The sequence below is a fragment of the Sander lucioperca genome, chromosome 18 (assembly GCF_008315115.2).
Source record: "Sander lucioperca isolate FBNREF2018 chromosome 18, SLUC_FBN_1.2, whole genome shotgun sequence".
Classification (NCBI taxonomy): Eukaryota; Metazoa; Chordata; class Actinopteri; order Perciformes; family Percidae; genus Sander; species Sander lucioperca.
This window is the reverse complement of record NC_050190.1, coordinates 22,866,853-22,886,035: the sequence shown is the minus strand read 5'-3', so window position 1 is coordinate 22,886,035 and position 19,183 is coordinate 22,866,853. Positions and strand designations below refer to the sequence as shown.

Here is a 19,183-nt window from a genome sequence, read left to right as displayed (position 1 = left end):
GTCCATTATTTCTACATCACACTTCTGTTAGTTGCATATTGGACCGTTATTGGCTTCAGAACTATAGTTGCGATGTGAGAAAGTAATGATTGTGCACACATGCCTTGGACACAGGTCCTTTCTCCCCCTTTCAGTTGATGAAAACAGCCTTCTAATGTCAAACTCATACATACATACATACACATCATTCCAAACATTCAAGTAAAGTAACAATTTTTATTAGACAGTACATAAGAAACAGGGAAAGAGGGGGTTGATGACACGCAGCAAAGTGTGGGGTCAGATTCCAACCCGGGCTGCTGCCAAAGACTCAGCCTACATGGGCTACATGGACTGCAAAACACATATTTGACTAAAGGCGGGCTTATGATTATATTTAAAGACTGAAAATGGTGGACTAATAGGTAATGTCCAGATGTGGTAAGCAACATTTCGCTATACAGTATAACACTTACTAGAGGAATACTTCTCTTTAGAGGTCTGCAAATATAAATACTCATTCAATTGCTGGTGCACTAATTCCACAGTTCTAGTTTTTAAAATGCATTTGTAATGCTAAACCAGCAGAAACAAGCTGTGAACACAACAGTGACAGATTTCCTAGCCAACAGTTGCCTATTTACAAATCCAGCACGCTTAGGGCAATGTTAGCATTCATGAATGCTTTTGCAGTGGCCAAAAACAGTTTGGACTTTGTCTGTCTTCTGTCTGGTGCTGGGCAGGTAGCGTACAGTGGTTGTTTGGACCTTATTTGATAAAAAACGGCTCCCTGCTGCTGTGGCCAAAAAACAAAGCTATGAGAGCAGTGGAAGTGAACCAAAACACTAAAGCCGGAAAACCACATCAATAAAAGACGCTATAAAGCTCAGTAGAGCTGAGGGGAACTGCTGAGTCGGGTCTTAATTCAACAATACAAGCAACCCCTTGCAGGTACAAATAGTTATGTAATTCCATAATGATAAACGCCACTTTAGTCTATATCCACGACGTTCCACTTACGGGATGGCTCTGGAAATTCCTCCGGATGACACTATTTTTTTTCTACCTTCCGCTTTCTTTGTTTTGTAATTTTAAACTCCATTCGATTTATGAGGACTATGGTTAACTGCTCCTCAGATCTCTGCAGGGTAAATCCAGACAGCTAGCTAGACTATCTGTCCAATCTGAGTTTTCTGTTGCACGACTGAAACAACTTTGTTCCACCAAAACAAGTTCCTTCCCGAGGCTATTTTGCAGCGGCACCGTGGCTCCGCTCAGTGCTTAGCACCATCCAAGAAATGCCAATAAACCAGAGCACGTTTTTCTCCCATTCCAGAATGCTGTGTGGACTGCCAGACCCTCCTCCGCAGCGCTGTGGAGGAAGATCTGGCAATGCGAGACTAACGCCAATTTAACTTTTAAGTCACAATACAAGTTTATATTTGGATTCAATGTAAGTACCACTCCATATAACAGACAAGTTACATTATGAAAATGTCATCTTGTGTAAAAAAAAAAATCCGTTATTCACCAAGTAATTATAAGAATAGGCTTCTACAGGGATAAATGTACATAAACACTTTGAAACATTTGAAATACTGACAGGTGGATGCACACTTTTAACGTACATACAAATAGACCACACAAATACAGAGCATTTGTGTCAAGCATCTGTGGCTGTTTTGAGCTGCTGCAGTTCAGTAGCGTCTTTGGGGCTTTGTGTCGACTTTTTGCGGCCCTTTTGGAAGACAGCAGCAATCTCCTCAAAGCTTTTGCCCTTGGTCTCAGGGACCCGAAGATAAATAAACACAGCGAAACCGAGAAGCAGCACGGCAAACAGGATGAAAACATAAGAATCCAACCAAGTCTAAAAAGAAGAAAAAAAGAAGTGACAGGGTGTCTGATTTTGTGAGTTGACAGTACATACTGTATGTGTGTCTTTTCTGCTTACCTGTATATATGGAAAAGTCATGCCTATGATGAAGTTGCTGGTCCAGTTGCAGCAGCCAGCCAGAGCGATGGCCGCAGGTCGAGGTCCCTGACTGAACAGTTCGGCAACTATGAACCATGGAATGGGACCAGGACCAATTTCAAAGAAACTCACAAAGAGGAATATGGCTGACATGCTGACGTAGCTCATCCATGAGTATTTATCCTAATGGGAAGAGTACATCAGTCAGGGTAGTTTCTGTATTACTTGAAATGTATGTACTGCGTTAGAAACATGTTGCATGCCATTCTTATGTCCATTTTGTCTTGCCATGCCATTAAATTGGGCAGTCCCATAGGTAGATAAAAGTTCAGCCCAAGTTGCTGACAGACTAAAGCTCTGACACTGAATTTAACAAACCTGCAATATGAGACCCACTGTCATGGCAACTGCACAGCAGCACATCCCTCCCAGACCAACCAGAGTCAGAGTGCGTCTGCCAGCCTTGTCCACCAGTGCAACCTAGAACATACAGCGCACTCTAGGGAGCAGATAAACCTGTGTGTGTGTGTGTGTGTGTGTGTGTGTGTGTGTGTGTGTGTGTGTGTGTGTGTGTGTGTGTGTGCGTGTGTGTGCATGTATGCGTGCGTGCGTGTGTGCATGCATGCGTGCGTGTGTGTGTGCAAGTGTATGTGGTATCCTCTGTAATACTTGTATGCTGGATCTGTGTTTTTCTTGTTTTTCTTGCTCCCTTTAAGAAAATCCAAAAAACATTTGATCACAAAAAATGTAAGTGTACCTGGTGTGTCTGTAAAGAAGCAATAAGAGAATTCCAGTGCATGATGTGTGTGTATGCGTCTGTGTGTTTGTAAATGTATTTACTCACAGACACCAGAGTGAAGATAGTGTTGATGACCCCGACTCCTATAGTGGCGTAGACTGGCTGACCGACACCAGCCCGAGTGAAGATAGCCGTAGAGTAATAAAAGATCTTGAAGACAAAACAAGTATAGATTTTCTGTAATTACAAAGTGAAATATAAAAGGAGCAGTTTGTGTGTTTGCTTTGTTTCGGGAGAGTGGCGGGTAAGTAAGGTATTTTACAACAGCGCAATACAGATCTCATGTGCTATACATTTGTATGGACAAATGTATAGCACATGGAATAGAACAAAACCCAGATACTGCTGATGTGCACATACAGTATGCTCTGACATGGGAACAAGGATTTCCCTGCCATCTTATCATGTCAAAATCACTAAATGTTTAGTTTAATTGCAGCAAACTGAATGAGATGAGGAAAAAGTGTGTAGAGTTGGAAGTTTGGAATTAATTTGCCACTCACCGCATTGATGCCAGAAAACTGTTGGGAGAGGTGCATCATGAGGGCAACAACCAGCTGCTGTCTGTACATGGAGGAGCGGATCTTCATGGCAATATAAAACAGTAAGATATTGTCACTGCACAACTACCATACACATTCATTTTTGTTTAACTTTGTTTAACCAGATGGGAATTTATTGTCCTATCTTTCCTGTCCTTCTGCCTTATTTTGAACTATTGGAGTATGTGAACTACATTGTAACTACTAGAGCCATGTCAAACAAGATCATTTTTGTTTTTATTGTCTGCTCTTATGCATGAAATAAATATTTGAATGTGTTTTGCGATTGCAGAAATCTTTTGACCACGGTGGAATGGCTTCGTCTGCAGCCTTTTTACAGTTGTGTCAGAAAGCGCATTTTAAATAAATAAAATAGTTATAGTAGGACCTTTTAAATAAGGTGTAGGTATGCATAAACTTAAGTCTTCATCTGCGTTACTCTGCTGTCAAAACGTTAGTTGCATCTTATTGAATGTGTTCCAGATCTCATCTTTTCAGATCCTGCCTCAGTTGCCTTAGTTTGAGCTTTCGTCACTTACAGTATATATAACTAATGATTTAACATTAACTATCATCGAGTCATTACATGAGATCATCAGTGTACTTTGGTTACTGATTATTTTGGATGGTTGACAGATTGTCTCTGTCCACCCTGAGGAGGAATGCTACGCTGAACTTATGTTGTCTATTATAGTTATAGTGAAAAGTGTTGAGAGTGTTCTGGTGACCCAGATAGTTTATCTGCCTTATTTATTTCAAAATCCAAACATCAATTTCCTCCAAAAAAGCTAAAGTAAAATTCACAAGAGATAATGTTTAGGAAGTTTTGATAATAGTTTTCAAGTGAGCCTCTTTCTATATAGAGACTTACCAAAGAAAGGATTGACACACTGGGCTCCCTGTCTGCCTCCTCTTTCTCCTTCCTCATCTCTTCCAGATCAAAAGTAGCATCATATGCCCCCTTTAGACGATAGAGACCTGCAACACAACACAGAGAAAACGGAGACAAAGGGCAGGAGTCTGTATAAATGACTTGTTTGCAGTGGTGGAAGATGTTTTCAGATCAGACAAGTAGCAGTACCATAATGGAAAGGTGATGATCCATTTTTACTTTACAGAAAGTACACAAGTATTGTCATTAAATGTACTTAAAGGAACAGTTCTGCATTTAGAAAAAATATGCTTATTTGCTTAATGCAGAGAGTTGCTATGAAGCTACAGCAAGCAGCCGGTTAGCTTAGGTTAGCTTAAAGACTGGAAACAGGTGGGAACAACTATCCTAGCTCTGTCTGTAACAAATCTGTCAACCAGCACCTCCAAATAAACATGCTATATCTCATATTATCATATATCTTCTTTGTTTCACTCGTAGAAAAAAGCAGGTGTTAATGTGCCAGAATATCTCTTGGCTGCAGTTTTTCATAGATTAGACAAATGAGACAACATTTTAATAATAAGCTTTAACGGTGCTGGTAGTGGGTTTTGTTACAGAGCCAGGCTAGTTGTTTCCACCTGTTTCCAGTCTTAGTGCTACGTTACGATAACCGAGAATTGATCTTCTCTTTTAACTCTGTCCAAGAAAGTTACAAGTGTATTTCCCAAATTGCTGAACAATTGCTTTAAAGTATATGTGTTTCAATAAGAGAGAACTAAAGGGAAAGAGAAAGGATGACGTAGAGTTGCTGGGTGTAACTCTTACTTTTTCTAGCCTCTTGGTCCTTGCCCAGTATAATGTAAAGGTACCGGGGGCTCTCAGGGCATAGAGGCAGCAAAAGCGATTGCAAAACTGCCGGAGCTCCAGACAGACCAAGCAATAGGGGCCACATATCATCATTACCAAATACAAAGTCCAAGCCTATTACCTACATTTACACACAAACACACATACAGTTAAGGTTACAAGTTCAGGTATGTCATCAAGCAAAGATGCTGCTGTGCATGTGTGTGAGTGAACCTCACTTGGCTGATTAGGATGCCTATGACAATAGCCAGCTGGTGTAATGTTCCCAGAGCCCCTCTGTAAGCTTTGGGTGCAATCTCTCCAATGTACATAGGCACTAGCCCAGATGTCAACCCTGAAACACACACATCATGAGGACTTCAAACAAACATTCGCTGCTGGATATATGACAATATTGGACAATATTTTTTGCATGCAATTTAGGAACCCTTGTTAATTTCCTCAAAACAATTAGCTTTCAATATGATCATGAAGGGGAATATTCCTAATGATAATAAGGACAACTTGCCTTCATAACCCATACATATTGGGATTTCCAAATAAATGATGTAAGCATGAATTAAAGGTTACAACATGTGCTTTACTGTACCACAGTAAAAGCCCATAACAGCACGGCCGGAGATGACCATGATGTGAGGTTTCCACATCTTGCAAAGACCCATCAGCAGTCCAGCAGCTACAGCCAGAACATTGACCATTAACATGCCCTTTACCCTGCAAGACAGAAAGAGATAGAAAGGTGGCAAAGGGATATGCAGAGAAAGACAGATGATAGATACAGATATGAGTACCTAGGCATTGTTCCATATTGATGCTGGTTTAACTTGTAAGTCTTTTCAAAATAATGTCTGCCTACATCTCTCCTCTCATCACGCTTGTCATTCTCCATACAGCATCATTTTTCTCAGGTGTTCCTTTTTCCAGCAAATGTTCATGCTTTCATAAAGTGTATTGATATTATTTTATCCTTCCTTTCTCACCTCCCTCTCAGGTCTCCCACAAATCCCACCAGGAAGGAGGATAACATGCCACCAATGGAGAAGATGGCCACAGACAATGACCAATACTTGATCACGTCAGGGTGTTCTCCCGCCTCTGAGAACTTTTCTTCGTCTGTGCTGTTTTCTGACAGGGCAGCCACCCTTTCTGACCACACCCCCAGGGACCGGCCGTAATGCTTTTCAATAACCTATGACAGAAATGTTAATGGATCATCAAGAGGTACAATCACGGCTGCATACACAGAGACAGATCAAAAGGCAGACACAAAATATGCACATACATACATACATGGATCAATTCTGCTAAAATCTAATTTACAAACATGTATAGTTAGTTCTGACATTCATTATGCAACATTATATTTAGATGTCAGAAGATGTCAGTTGAAAAGGACAACAGAAATATCTTTCATTTTGCCATGTTAATTCAATTAAATTTGATCCGATTCAATATTCTTCCATGCAGTGATGGAGTACTCGAGTCCCGGACTTGAGTCACTTTCTCTGGACTCATGTCTCAACTTGGACTCACGCACTGATGCCTCGGACTTGGAATTAAGGATTTATGAAATCAGACTCGAGCATTCATGAAATAGAACTTGGAAGTTGTATGACGTTTCTGACTACTTTTGTGTGTAATAGACAGTGATGGAGTACTCAAGTCCTGGACTGTGACTGACAAGGTCCTCTAGCTGGACACCATTATATAAGCAGACCAGGGGTCGCAGTCCTTCAGGAAGTGGGCAGGGTCAGACTAACGTGACATTAGGGGGAAGGGGTTGTGTGCTGATATAACCTCTAATCACAGGTGTGTGGGATGATTGTGATTTTGGAGAAGGTTGCTTCCAGCTGGAGGTGAGTCGAAAAGACCGGGCCTCAAGCGAACAGCTGTAAGGTAGAGGTTGCTAGCTGAAGAACACTTCGGTAGACAAAGGACTGAAAGACTTTCTTGTTTCCCCCACTGCAAACTTTTGCACCTTTTTAAAAATCTGAACTGCTACAACAAAGGAGGAGCGGGGCTAGCCCGTCAGGGAAGCTGACGTAACGGAGCCCATTAGGCACCGGAGCGGTCCCTGAGACAGTCGTCGTCTTCTGAACGCAAACTATGCAGAGTCTGAGGTGAGTCAGTGACCCTACTCCAGGCTAGTTAGTCTCACACTCACATTGAACGTAACACGGAGGGAAAAGGAGGCAGCAGGTTTTTTTTGTTACCGGCTAGGCTAACCTTTAGTAGCGGTGGTCTTTAGGGTTTTAAGGAGCCCGTACAGTTTAGCGTGTTCATAACAGAAACTTCTTTTTATGTATACTGTCAACCTTACCCAATCTCAATTTGGCTTGACCAATCATCCAGTTTCCTTGGTCCACTGAAATATACATGCACACTCCACCAATCAGAAGGGAACCTTCTTTACCCTATGACCCCTTGCCATATGGCCACCAACTACCACAACATACAAGAGAAGACGAAAAAAGCTCAACATATTTGCCAAGCAAACAGGTCTTAACATCAACCCCTTTAAAACTCAAATGATGTACATCAATACAACACCTCCAGTACATGTTTTAATAAATATGTTTGTGGAGAACTTGACTTATTTATGGCAGCTTTATTAGCAAAGACAGGAGGAGATAGGACAATATCAATACAAGATTACGGAAAGTGATGGGTGGTATTGCTTGGTCAAGTCCAAGCAATACAGCCTAGGAACAAAGGTCCATCTATTTAACAGATAAAGATAAAAGTTCGCCCTAACATACAGCTCTGAATGTTGGAGGGAAACCAAAGCTGATATGAAAAGAATGAAAATACGCAATGGATGCCTGAGGAAGCTTTGTGGCATCTTTTGGCCTAACAAGCTCACAACATTTGAATTAAAATGATAATGCGTGAATATCACCTAGATAATAGATCTGCTGTATGCTGTCTGTCCTGAACAATATCCACATAAGGGTAAGCTTTAATTGTCCGATGCTATGACAGAAATGGCTGTCAACAGAGAAGGAAGCATGTCTCTTGTCTGCCAGAGCTGCCGTTCCTCCACACAGTCCGAGATGTAATCCACTGGGGGGCCAATAAAGGCGGACTTCATGACCAATGCTGGACGGTGTAGTCTGTTCACATTCTGACTTGTCTGCCATTCCACAAGACATGTGTTTGGTGGAGAGGCACTCAAAGTCCTACTCATCATTACACATAAGAAAACTTGGGAAACGTTTGGGGAAAAGTTGTTTCTTTAGACACTGAGAAAAGGTAAGTATGTTCTTTGGTCTCTCATAGTATTACAGTATCTCCAGTGCTGCAGAAAAGTATATACAGAATACTTACACTTGTCTTCTACGGCAAATGGTCATAGGGTGGGGTAAGCTTATTCCGACTGGTTGATTTGCATGCAAATATCAGTATGCTGAGGCAGTTAAGATGGTCCAGTAAGTGAGCGAAGCCTGTGTTAAAGTAGAGCAAATACCTTCTGGGGTGCATTGATGACTCCCAGACTGTAGCCATACTGCAGGGACCCCAGAGCTGCTGCGAACACAGCCAGGGCCAATGTACCTGTTAGCTGCTGCAGGAGGGAAAGGTAATCATTTAGATAAGGTCTGACACACATGAATGCATGAACAAACACAAAATCTAGCATGCACATGCACATGCACACAAGGAAAAACATGAGCCACTCAGCTGTACTTGCATAGTACACGGTCACAAATAAAAGTACATATAGAAATGCAGAAAAAAAGACTTTATCCACATTATTGATAGATTTATTACTGCTTTGTGCACTATTTCTGACAATCATAAGAATGCTTACATACAGAAATTACAAATAAATGCTTAAATGAAACATTTTGCATGTGCTATAAACATATTTTCTCTTATTGTGGCAGACATATAAGAAATTAATTAATTTCAATCTCCTAAATAACAGTGCTTTAAACTTTAGAAAACTTCAATGTCCCGAAAGGGGCAACTTTTGGTAAAGCACAGTGATTAATAAACTTAATGAAGACACAATTAAAAAACAGAACAGCAAAGACAACAACAAAAAGCCCGGGAATGTCAAGTTGAGTTATTGCCATGCAAACACAGAACACACTGATGATCAAAGAGCTGGTTGTTCCTTCAGGTCAGAGTCGTAAATGTAACCTAAAGCTTCAAATATCAGCAATATATTGACAAGCCACTGGTTTGCAAATATTGTTTACATGATTTAGAATGGAAAAAGGTAGAGTATATAACCATTTCATGAAAAACATGTAATGAATGTATTTGCGAAGACTTATCTTACCTTTCCCGACTCCATGATGGGTCTAAAGTGCCAGCCAGGAGGTTGGTAATGATCAGTCAAGAGTGCAGGCTTGATCACGCTGTGTCCACTCACCAATCGACAAACGCGTGTACACACACACACACACACATGCAGATCTACAGTGCTGACAGTACTTTTACACATAAATGAAGCAGAGCAGAAATCTTTTATACTTTTACACAAACAAACACACACACACACACACATTACTATTGGAGGGAAGCAGGAAAATGATAATCATGGTGACCGAACAGTGAGACAGTCTGGATTCTATTTTTGGAAAACACTGGTTTCAGGTGTGTGGTGTTTCACGCTGGTACATTATGGACAATGATATACCGTGTGTAGCAATTAATAATGGGATGCTAAATTACTGCCAAATAGTAAATGTTCCTGCGCCATTTCAAAGTTGGGATTCTTTTTATAGTAATATTGATTATATACACACACACACACACACACACACACACACACACACACACACAGTTAATGATAAACTTGAGACGGACAAAGTCTGAGGGTCCAAACTGATACAAATGTGCACACTTGGCAAAAAAAAGACACAAACACATCCACACACAAAAAAACCCACAGAACTCCAGAAGCATAATGCTCTAGTTTAATTTATTTCTCTCTTACAGCATCTCTTTTACAAAACAAATAAATCCCAAAACAGGACATTAGTAATACTCTTTCAAAATAAAGAAAACAAGAAATAAACAGAATAAAGAATACAGTGGTTTTGTCTTTGAAAGGAGAGTCCTCAGTGTAATGACCGTCAGCCTTTTCCAATGGTAAGAGTGAATTCCGTGATAGACAAACATAATAATAATAATAATAATAATGCCCCATTCACACATTAATCATACACACAGATGCATGCGTGCACACACAAGGAAGACAGTGGTTTTCTTCAGCTCGGCTCTTATTGCTAAAATGTTAGCCTGCTCCCTCTAACAGAGATCGGTGAACCTAACTTGCAGCTGCACAGGAGCAGCTACTGGGTGGATGTGAAAAATGTCCTGTTTTAAAAACTGCATTTAAAAAAAAAAAAAAATTGATTTAAATGATAATTACATCATTGGGGAATGAGTCAATTTTTTGTGTCACCTCAACGTTTGTTAACCACAGGCCAACATGGCAGGCCAAACCTGCCGTATATCCACCAGAAAAAAAGACTCATCTGCATTACAGTGCTCTCCAATGTGGATGAGTATGCATGAACTAGTCCACCCTCAATAGTGTTATAAATTTAATACAGTATGTATTAATGATTGACCTGTACTAAGCATTTAAAAAGAAATGGCATGGTTTTATCATACCATATTCAGTTACTCTTTAAAAAAAAAAAAAAAAATACATCTCCATTAGAAGAGACAAATAACATCAGTAATGTGTTAAAGTTAAACAATAACACACGCAAAAACAGTGTAAATTAACCGTATAGGCAATTCAATTCTTAATTATAGCGTGAGCGAGAATTTTTGTTTTTGCTTACATCGTGCTAGGACAAGTACAAACAGTTAGGAGCCAAAACCAGAAGAACCAATCAGGGAGGAGCATGATTCAAAAGGACAGCTTTTAACAAAGAGTGCTTTCCCATGCACACAGTATTTGGGATCGTAGCTCATATCCTGTTGAGGTTGTATTCAGGATAAGAATCTTTATATTCCCCACAGCAGCATGGTTGCATTTGTGAATCGCCACTACTGTGTTAAAAGAAACAGAAAAAAAAACACACCAAACAAATCAACAACTAATATTGCCTATCTTTAAATGCTCAGTGTTCAGACACTTCAACTCATAAACTTCATACTAAGAAGACAATATCATAAATCTGCATGTAAACAAACTCAATGTGGCTTTGATCGCATTCAGGTAAAAGTTCACGCAGACACTGAATTACTTGACTCTTTTTCTGGCCATTGATTTCAATGTCCCACTTTGATTTAAACTTGATTTGAATGGGAGTCATTGCAACATCAAAGAAACGCGCGCGCGCGCGCGCGCACACACACACACACACACACACACACACACACACACACACACACACACACACACACACACACACACACACACACACACACACACCTCACTATCTTTGTGGGGGCCAGTCATTGACATAATGCATTCCCTAGCTCCTTACCCTAACCTTAATCATCACAACTAAATGCCTAACCTTAACCCTTACCCTCACCCTAACCATAACCTAATTCTAACCATAATCCTAAAACCAAGTCTTAACCCTCAAACAGCCCTTTAACCTTGTGGGGTCCAGCATTTTGGGCCCCACAAGGCTGTGCAGACCCCACAAGTATACTGTATTCCCCGGTTTTTGGACCCCACGAATATAGTAAAACAAGCACACACACACACGCACACGCACACGCACACGCACACCTGATTTCAGAAACACAGATGTGCTGTACATTTCGTCACAAAGACTGACTGACTCAGCCACAGAAAAAGAGAAGAACAAAAGTATAAAGAATGAACTGAATGATGCTCTCATAGTTCATTCAATACTACAGTATATGTGATGCAGCACCTTCAGAGTTTAAAGACGTAAGAGTGTGAAACAGGGAGATAATAGGGATGATGATGATGAGGGAAAGAGGATGAACTAGTGACTTTATTTTAAAGGGACGACACAGACATCATCTTTGCATACTGTGACCACCCGACTATGACAGCAGATTGTCTCGCCGCATCTCTATCAGCGAAATGCGATCGAACACTAAATCACAGTTCAGTTTACACAGGGCCCCGAAAAGATGGTGAGAGGAGGAAGTGGAGGAGGAGGGGAGTGATAGAGGAGAAAGAAAATCAATCAGGCTGTCTGCTTTCACCGCCGACATCCAGAGCAAATTTGTCATCCCTCAGGTGCCCTCATATTCAGAAGTATGTATTTGAATTTATATTGAATCTTATTCTTCTATTCCTCCGACCTCTGAGGTGTAAGTTCTCCGGGAATGAGCTCACACATGGCAGATAGGAAGTGAGGAAAATAGAGAACATGGGTGTCAAAGGATTGAAAAAGTGACGACTAGATCTACCAGGAAGGGGGAGGGGGGGCGTCAAAGGGAAGAAGAGGGAGCGACAGAAGGAGGCGGGTGTAAAGTGTATTACTACAGCTGTTGAACACTTGAATGCACTGGTCTGTTAGGAGAGAGGAGACAAACAGAGCGGGAGAACACTTACAGACAGGGACAGAGGAAGAGAATATTTGGAAAGTCAGTGGCACCAGTTTGCCAGTCAGTTGAGTAACGATGGCTTCTTCATGACCCAACATAATCTAGGGTAAAATGTCTCTTCATTCAGAACAGGCCTTTGTTGTTTTTCTCTACGATCGCTTTATTTTGTTTTTTTCTCTACACGTTTTTAGTCTCTCCTGTATTAAAAGAGTTCACTTGTGGCCTCTCGGTCAATCTGGATTGTTTGTCAGATGTGCCGTAGACCAAGGTTAGTCGCCGGGCAGGCCAATGGGAGAGCGAGGCAGAGTGGACAGTGGGAAGAGCCATCACCAGTTCATCATAGAGTTTCTGTTGAGGGTCATGAAGAAAACTTGGCTGCTACCTCCCGAACGCACCGATGCAAAGAATACCTACACACAGAGAGAGAGAGAGAGAGAGAGAAGAGAATATTACAAACATTTTCTGAATATAACCATTTCTCAATACCTACAGATCACAAATAATTCTGCTTTTCTGTAAGTACATTGTTATCTGTAATTAATTAAGGCTATCATGTTCATGCATCTCAATGTATAAGTGCATTGTGAGTGTCAGCTTTTACAAACTGCGGATATGCCATTTCAGTATGAACTCTTTTGTTGCATTTAAAGCATTTATTTTTGTTAAAATCATGTTTCTGTGCTTACATTTGGTGTCATATTTGGTGTTGTATGTAATTAACTACCCATAAAAAAGTAATCTTAAACTTAATCTTAAACTTAATCATCTGCTACCTTATCTAAATTTGAAAATGTGTTACCTGACATAGCATTAAAAGTTTGCTTTTTGGTTCCAAGGGGCCTGTGTGAGATCTATGCAAATCATACCAACTTGTGTTTATGTATTTTATTAATATTTTGTCACACATCTGTGCTGTAATCAAGAGCACTCTACTGGAGACAGTACAAAACAAGACCAGATCAGGGCAAGTATTGTTCTAAATGTTGATGTTATTGTACTCCAATCATTTCCAAGCAACAGATAAGAATAACTGAGAACTTTGAGAGTGTACAGTATGTGTGTGTTTTGTTTTTTTACCTTGTCATTCCGCTCACAAAGGAATTTGAGTCTCTGGGCTCTCTTATGCATAAAGACTCCATCCAGATGACCTGTCTCCACAGAGCGGATCTCTATGGCTTTCTCACCCCAGCCCATAATCTGATTAGAGTGGATATAGGCTGGAAAAGAGAAATCACAAGAGAATTAAATAAAATAAAACAATAGAATAAATAAATAAATAAATAAATAAATGTATTTTTATATCATTGAGTTCACAACTCAATGATATATAAACATACCATTAGAACACACCATAAACCAATGTAGAATCCCGATTCATTAGAAATAGCCTAAGTAGTTGCTTTAAAAGTGTTAAACCACTGGCTACCACATGATGGTAGTAAAGTACTTTACTATGGAAACAGTGCTCATACATACATACAGCATACACACACACACACACACACACACACACGCACACACCAGCGCACAAGTATAAACATCAGGCCACTTACGTAGGCTACGGCGAAAGCTCTGCGTGGAGCCTCCGCAGAACCATAAAACAGGCTTTACACCCTCACTTTCCCTTGTACATTGACTATTGATCATCTATAAGCTCTATCCATTTTTTATATTTCTCAAACTTTTACCCTCGCTCCCCCGTTTATCGTTTCACTTTTACCCTTGCTCCTTCTAAGCAGCTCTGGAGGCCTTTATGCGAAGGCTGATGTTATAAACTGATTTCCGAATGCAATTAAACCTCCAATGAACCCCCATAAGCTCATGGTTACCAGAGAATTCCCTACACTTTTCATCTGCATTGCAACACACACACACACACACACACACACAGCGTTTCACTATCTTTGTGGGGACCCGTCATTGACATAATGCATTCCCTAGCACCTTACCCTAACCTTAACCATCACAACTAAATGCCTAACCTTACCCTAACCCTAACCATAACCTAATTCTAACCCTAATCCTAAAACCAAGTCTTAACTCTCAAACAGCCCTTTAAAGTTGTGGGGTCCAGCATTTTGGCTCAATGGTGTTTTTTGCCTCCAACTGCACCTTCCAGGCAGCTAACCCTAACCTTAACCCTAAACATAACCATTGCCGCGCTGCCTGGGAGGAGACATTGGGAGACGTTGGGGGTAAAAAAACAAACAAAGACCAGCATTTTGGCCCCACAAAGCTGTCCGGACCCCACAAGCATACTGGACTCCCGGTTTTAGTTAAACAAGAACACACACACACACACACACACACACACACACACACACACACACACACACACACACACGATGTTGATGCTCTCATAGTTCATTCAATACTACAGTATATGTGATGCAGCACCTTCAGAGTAGTTATTTAAACCTTAAGTTGAGTGATTTTCTAATTTAAATCTCTGAACTGAGTTTTTCTCTGTGATGTGTTAATGACTCCAGTGTTGATACAAATCCATTTAAATCTACTAAACACAAATAGTCGTGTGGGTGGGACGTACCAACAGAGGTAGGCATCTCTCCCCACTGTAGCACCACGTCCTTGGTGATTCGCCCGTATGTGTTGACGTAGACGCCCTCATCCTCGTAACACAGCAGCATCTCCATCCCATCAGTCTTAGGGAGCACCACGATGGCATGGGGCGTCACCTGGCTCTGGATCTATCGCAGACACACACCCGTGAGGCTTTTATTAAATCTGTCAAATGTAATCATAATCTACAGTGGATTCAAAGAGTACAGAGGTTTCATCATGGGCATGTAATGCAATAGAATTTGGCTGTCTCTTTGGCTTTTTTTGTTGTTGTTGGACCGACTGGCATATTTTAATCCTCTAAAGAGCAAGTTTGTGGACATTGACAAGGCTGCCAAATTTCAGGAGTGTCAGCGCATCAAGGGGTTCAGACTTTGGCTTGTTGTCTGAGAAGCCTTGTTCTGTATTATAAGTGAATGGACAAACTATTGCACTTTCCTTTGACCTTAATTAAGAGAAACAACATCAGGAGAGTTGGGAACAGTACCACACACAGACATACAGTAGCTTGAATCTGTGCACTTTACCCAAAGCGTACCCCAGAGAATAACCCCCGTTATTTGTGCCAGCAGGCTCTCCTGAGGTGTGACTCAAAACAACACTTCAGGAGCACAACAACAGATCATATCAGTAAAATGAATGAGTGATAACGGGATGAAAAAACTCATCTTAGCCCACGGGAAACTGCATGTACACAAGACCTTTTTAAAAGTATTGCCACACTTCTGCTTACTCTGACCACATTAAGGAAGCAACTTACACATTGTATCAGATATGTAAACCGCAGAACTGTAACCTAACAAAACCACTCTAGTGTAGTGAGTACCTCATACTGTGGTGTTGTTGATTGGTAAGTCAAGTGCAGTTTTTGGAATATTGTCAGGTGTGTGATAAACATCTGACAACAATGCATTGAATGAAATTGCAAGTCAAATGAAAGTAATGCTAATGAATATAATGAATATATGTGGAAGTAGGATTCAATTCAGCATTTTTGTGTTGTGACTCCAGCATGGCTTAACATTTCCCTGGTAGTATAGTAGTATACATCTTTTCACAACCTTTCGATGTCTCCTGTGGGTAAAATGAATTAATTCATGCAACCGGTTTCTACCCTAAATTGTCCATTAATCTCTACTCTAATGAAGTGTACTGCACATAGACACACGTAGCACATCTGTGCATCCACTATGGGGTTCTACTAAAGGTCTATTGATCTAGTCTAAAGGGTGGATGGCAGGATGTCACCTTCATCTGTTTGGCACACTGGAAGAGAAGTTGGCAGGGAAGGAGACAAAAAGGAAGCATGGATTAAAGGCAAAAATTGCAAAAAAAGACTAGCACCTCAAGTGGAATATTCTGTCTTGTGGGGCACTCAATGTAAAGCATGGACTCAATTCAACACAGGCTACAATTGCATGTCCTTACATCTGTAGTTACTGGGTTTATATTTACTGAAATATTGCCACTAAATCAAGAGTTTGGCTGAACTGTGCTTGAACTTGATTCGGGTAAGAGCATGCGATTAGTTAAGCCACCACGGAACAAACTTATCTGCATGCAAGTACCAAAAACTGATTTGCATTCAAGCACACACATGGACATCTACTGATGGTGTACCTAGCTTCCATGAGTGATTGAGTGACTAGAATTTATAACTGACTGCATGCTGCCAATGAAAAAAACAGGTAGGCTAAAAGAATACGACTTCTTGAGAATAACGCTCTTTGTTGCAACAGGAAATGTTATAGCAGCTTAATGCATCATATTTAGCAACAAAAGCATCTGATAAACCAGTTAAGCACCCACATCAATATTTTACTTGCACGACAGTAAATCAATCAAAGAGGTAATTTGTCAAGAAAAAGTAACTGTATTCCTAGAAGTCGATCCTCGTGAGACAGTGTGTGTGTGTGTCAGTGCTCACCTTGGCACAGGAGGACATCAGCAGCTAATACAGTAGGAAGGACTGAAAAAATACTGGTATCCCTCTGGGCCTCACATCATTTGTGTGTGTGTGTGTGTGTGTGTGTGTGTGTGTGTGTGTGTGTGTGTGTGTGTGTGTGTGTGTGTGTGTGTCTCTCTTCATTCAGATTCATTAGGAGGTGACCGAGCGTTATTCAGAAAGCATGTTTTTTTTAAGATATACACTCAGACGCACACAGCACTCACATGTGAGGGGATGTAGATGTCGTAAGGGTTGCCTGAGTCCACGTCGATGACATGGAAGCCAACGCTGGAGCCATAGATGACCTTTAACCTCTGACCTTCCTCCACCGTCAAGTCAACCAGCTGGGGACGATGCTGCAACTCTGTGAATGACTGAAAAAGAGAGAGAGAGACACAGACAGGGGAAGGAGGAGAAAAAGTAGGAAAACGTGAGATCCAATGAATCTATAGGTACATGTGTATGGTGTGTATGTTACTATAGGTACATGTGTATGGTGTGTATGTTAGTCTCACTTTGCCAGACCCTCCTCCACAGCGCTGCGGAGGAGGGAGTATGTGCATGTTTGTGCTTGTGTACCTTAAAGGCCATGAACTTGTGGTAGGGTTTGGGAGCCCAGGCATAGATTTCCACAGAGTTCTTCAGAGCAATCACCAGGAACTTAATCCTCTCATATTTTACTGGAAACAGGACAAAGACACTTACACAGTGACAAACATGAACAGCTGAACCTTAATACTTTGGCATTCTGACCTGATGTACATAATGTACATACGATTTTATATATTTAGAAGGTGATACATCTAACATCTTTTGTTTCTCAACATTAGGAACACATTTATCATAAACCCTGCCCCCACTTTCCTTACTGGTCTAAATATCATGCTTTTGATGCAAAGAAAACATGAAAGAAAATGAAAAAAATAAATGTTTATCTTAGTCTGTAAAGCAACTTCCCTTCCCAGAACATGAAGCTATCTAATTGGCAACAATCTGAGTAACTGGTAGCAAAGGTAAAATGCAGTTAAACAATTAAAAAAATGTTTCCAAAGCCACTTTATTCTGAAGTTTTACAGCCGACTGTTTATATGTTTACCTATAGATTTTTTGTTTCAATACAATAGCTGCATAGCATACATATTACCTGTATGTACAATTTTACACATCCCCAGGTGTTTAGAAAATTTCAGCTCAGGCCAAGTCAGAATCCAGCCCAAATATCAGCCTTTGCACGTGTAATCAAAATGAATGTATTCATTCATGTACACATATACAGATCCTTACCAACTTTATAATGCACACAGCCCTCCAGTTCCCCAACTGTAATCCAACCCTGTTTCTTCTCTACTTCTGGGTCGTTGTGTAATATTCTGTTCCTCAGCCAGGACAAATAGTAGACACGCAACTTATTCTTTTTCCCTGAGGAAAGGAGGGACAGAGGGAGAAAGAGAAATGAGATTGAATTTACAGGAAGGAAGTCCCAAAAACCCCAAACCTATTTGGCTGTACACAGCACACACAATGGCACGTAACCAGGCAATTGCGACTGACCTAGATGACTTGGATTTATACTTTGAGAGGAATGAAAGAGTCTCCATATATTACTTTATTTTGCTTTCAATGCTACCCTTGCAACTAGTTACCAAATGTATGACATGTGATGGCGCACATCATTCATCTTTGAGAGAATAAAACAAATCTATCTATCAACGTCGAAAAACACATAAGGTGCATTGAGGGTACAACACCAAACTATCCAAATGTAGAGATGAGATAGCAACACATGTTCAGGACCTTCCTTAACAGGAAGCAACTGAGATGTATATGCACATTATATGATAGGAGCTACAATCTGCGTTCATATACACTGGAGAAGGGTGCGTATATGATGTGTATATGACCATGCACTTGCGAATGTGCATGTATTGTGAGTGTGTCTGTGTTAGTCCTACCAGATATGGTGACTAGCACATTGAGCCCCTCAAGCACATCCATCTGTAGGAAGCGCCGCCTGGTGATCAGGTTATAGACTTTTCCCTGTCCGCTTCGGTCAAGCAGCATAAGACCATTCTCTGTCCCCACCAGCAGGTTCACACCTGAGCACACACATATGTGCACC

General features: G+C 40.8%; 2 protein-coding genes across 22 annotated transcripts in view; both read right to left on the bottom strand.

Moving 5' to 3' along the window:
* tnika (TRAF2 and NCK interacting kinase a) overlaps positions 1 to 19,183 on the bottom strand; it is an 86,878-nt gene that overhangs the window by 8,724 nt on the left and 58,971 nt on the right. For 11 of the 21 annotated variants that reach the window (XM_031309918.2, XM_031309920.2, XM_031309921.2 and 8 more), the window contains 7 exons: positions 19,017 to 19,160; positions 18,349 to 18,483; positions 17,644 to 17,744; positions 17,289 to 17,438; positions 15,085 to 15,244; positions 13,614 to 13,753; positions 12,705 to 12,946 (listed from right to left, as the gene is read on the bottom strand). The exons of 2 other annotated variants lie outside the window; for them this stretch is intronic. In XM_031309918.2, the coding sequence (XP_031165778.1) occupies positions 12,863 to 12,946; positions 13,614 to 13,753; positions 15,085 to 15,244; positions 17,289 to 17,438; positions 17,644 to 17,744; positions 18,349 to 18,483; positions 19,017 to 19,160 (914 nt within the window). In that variant the 3' untranslated portion in view covers positions 12,705 to 12,862. Of the gene's footprint in view, positions 1 to 12,704; positions 12,947 to 13,613; positions 13,754 to 15,084; positions 15,245 to 16,364; positions 16,383 to 17,288; positions 17,439 to 17,643; positions 17,745 to 18,348; positions 18,484 to 19,016; positions 19,161 to 19,183 lie in introns of those variants that run through there. 8 more of the 21 variants (XM_031309916.2, XM_031309917.2, XM_031309919.2 and 5 more) reach the window with 1 other exon arrangement.
* slc2a2 (solute carrier family 2 member 2) lies at positions 1,279 to 9,477 on the bottom strand. Its single transcript, XM_031309933.2, has 12 exons — positions 9,319 to 9,477; positions 8,500 to 8,595; positions 6,014 to 6,222; positions 5,623 to 5,747; positions 5,252 to 5,367; positions 4,992 to 5,154; positions 4,164 to 4,270; positions 3,254 to 3,334; positions 2,796 to 2,900; positions 2,330 to 2,431; positions 1,931 to 2,134; positions 1,279 to 1,846 (listed from the first exon to the last, which is right to left on the bottom strand). Exons 1-12 carry the CDS (start codon positions 9,331 to 9,333, stop codon positions 1,643 to 1,645), a joined length of 1,527 nt encoding a protein of 508 aa, XP_031165793.1. The 5' UTR covers positions 9,334 to 9,477; the 3' UTR covers positions 1,279 to 1,642.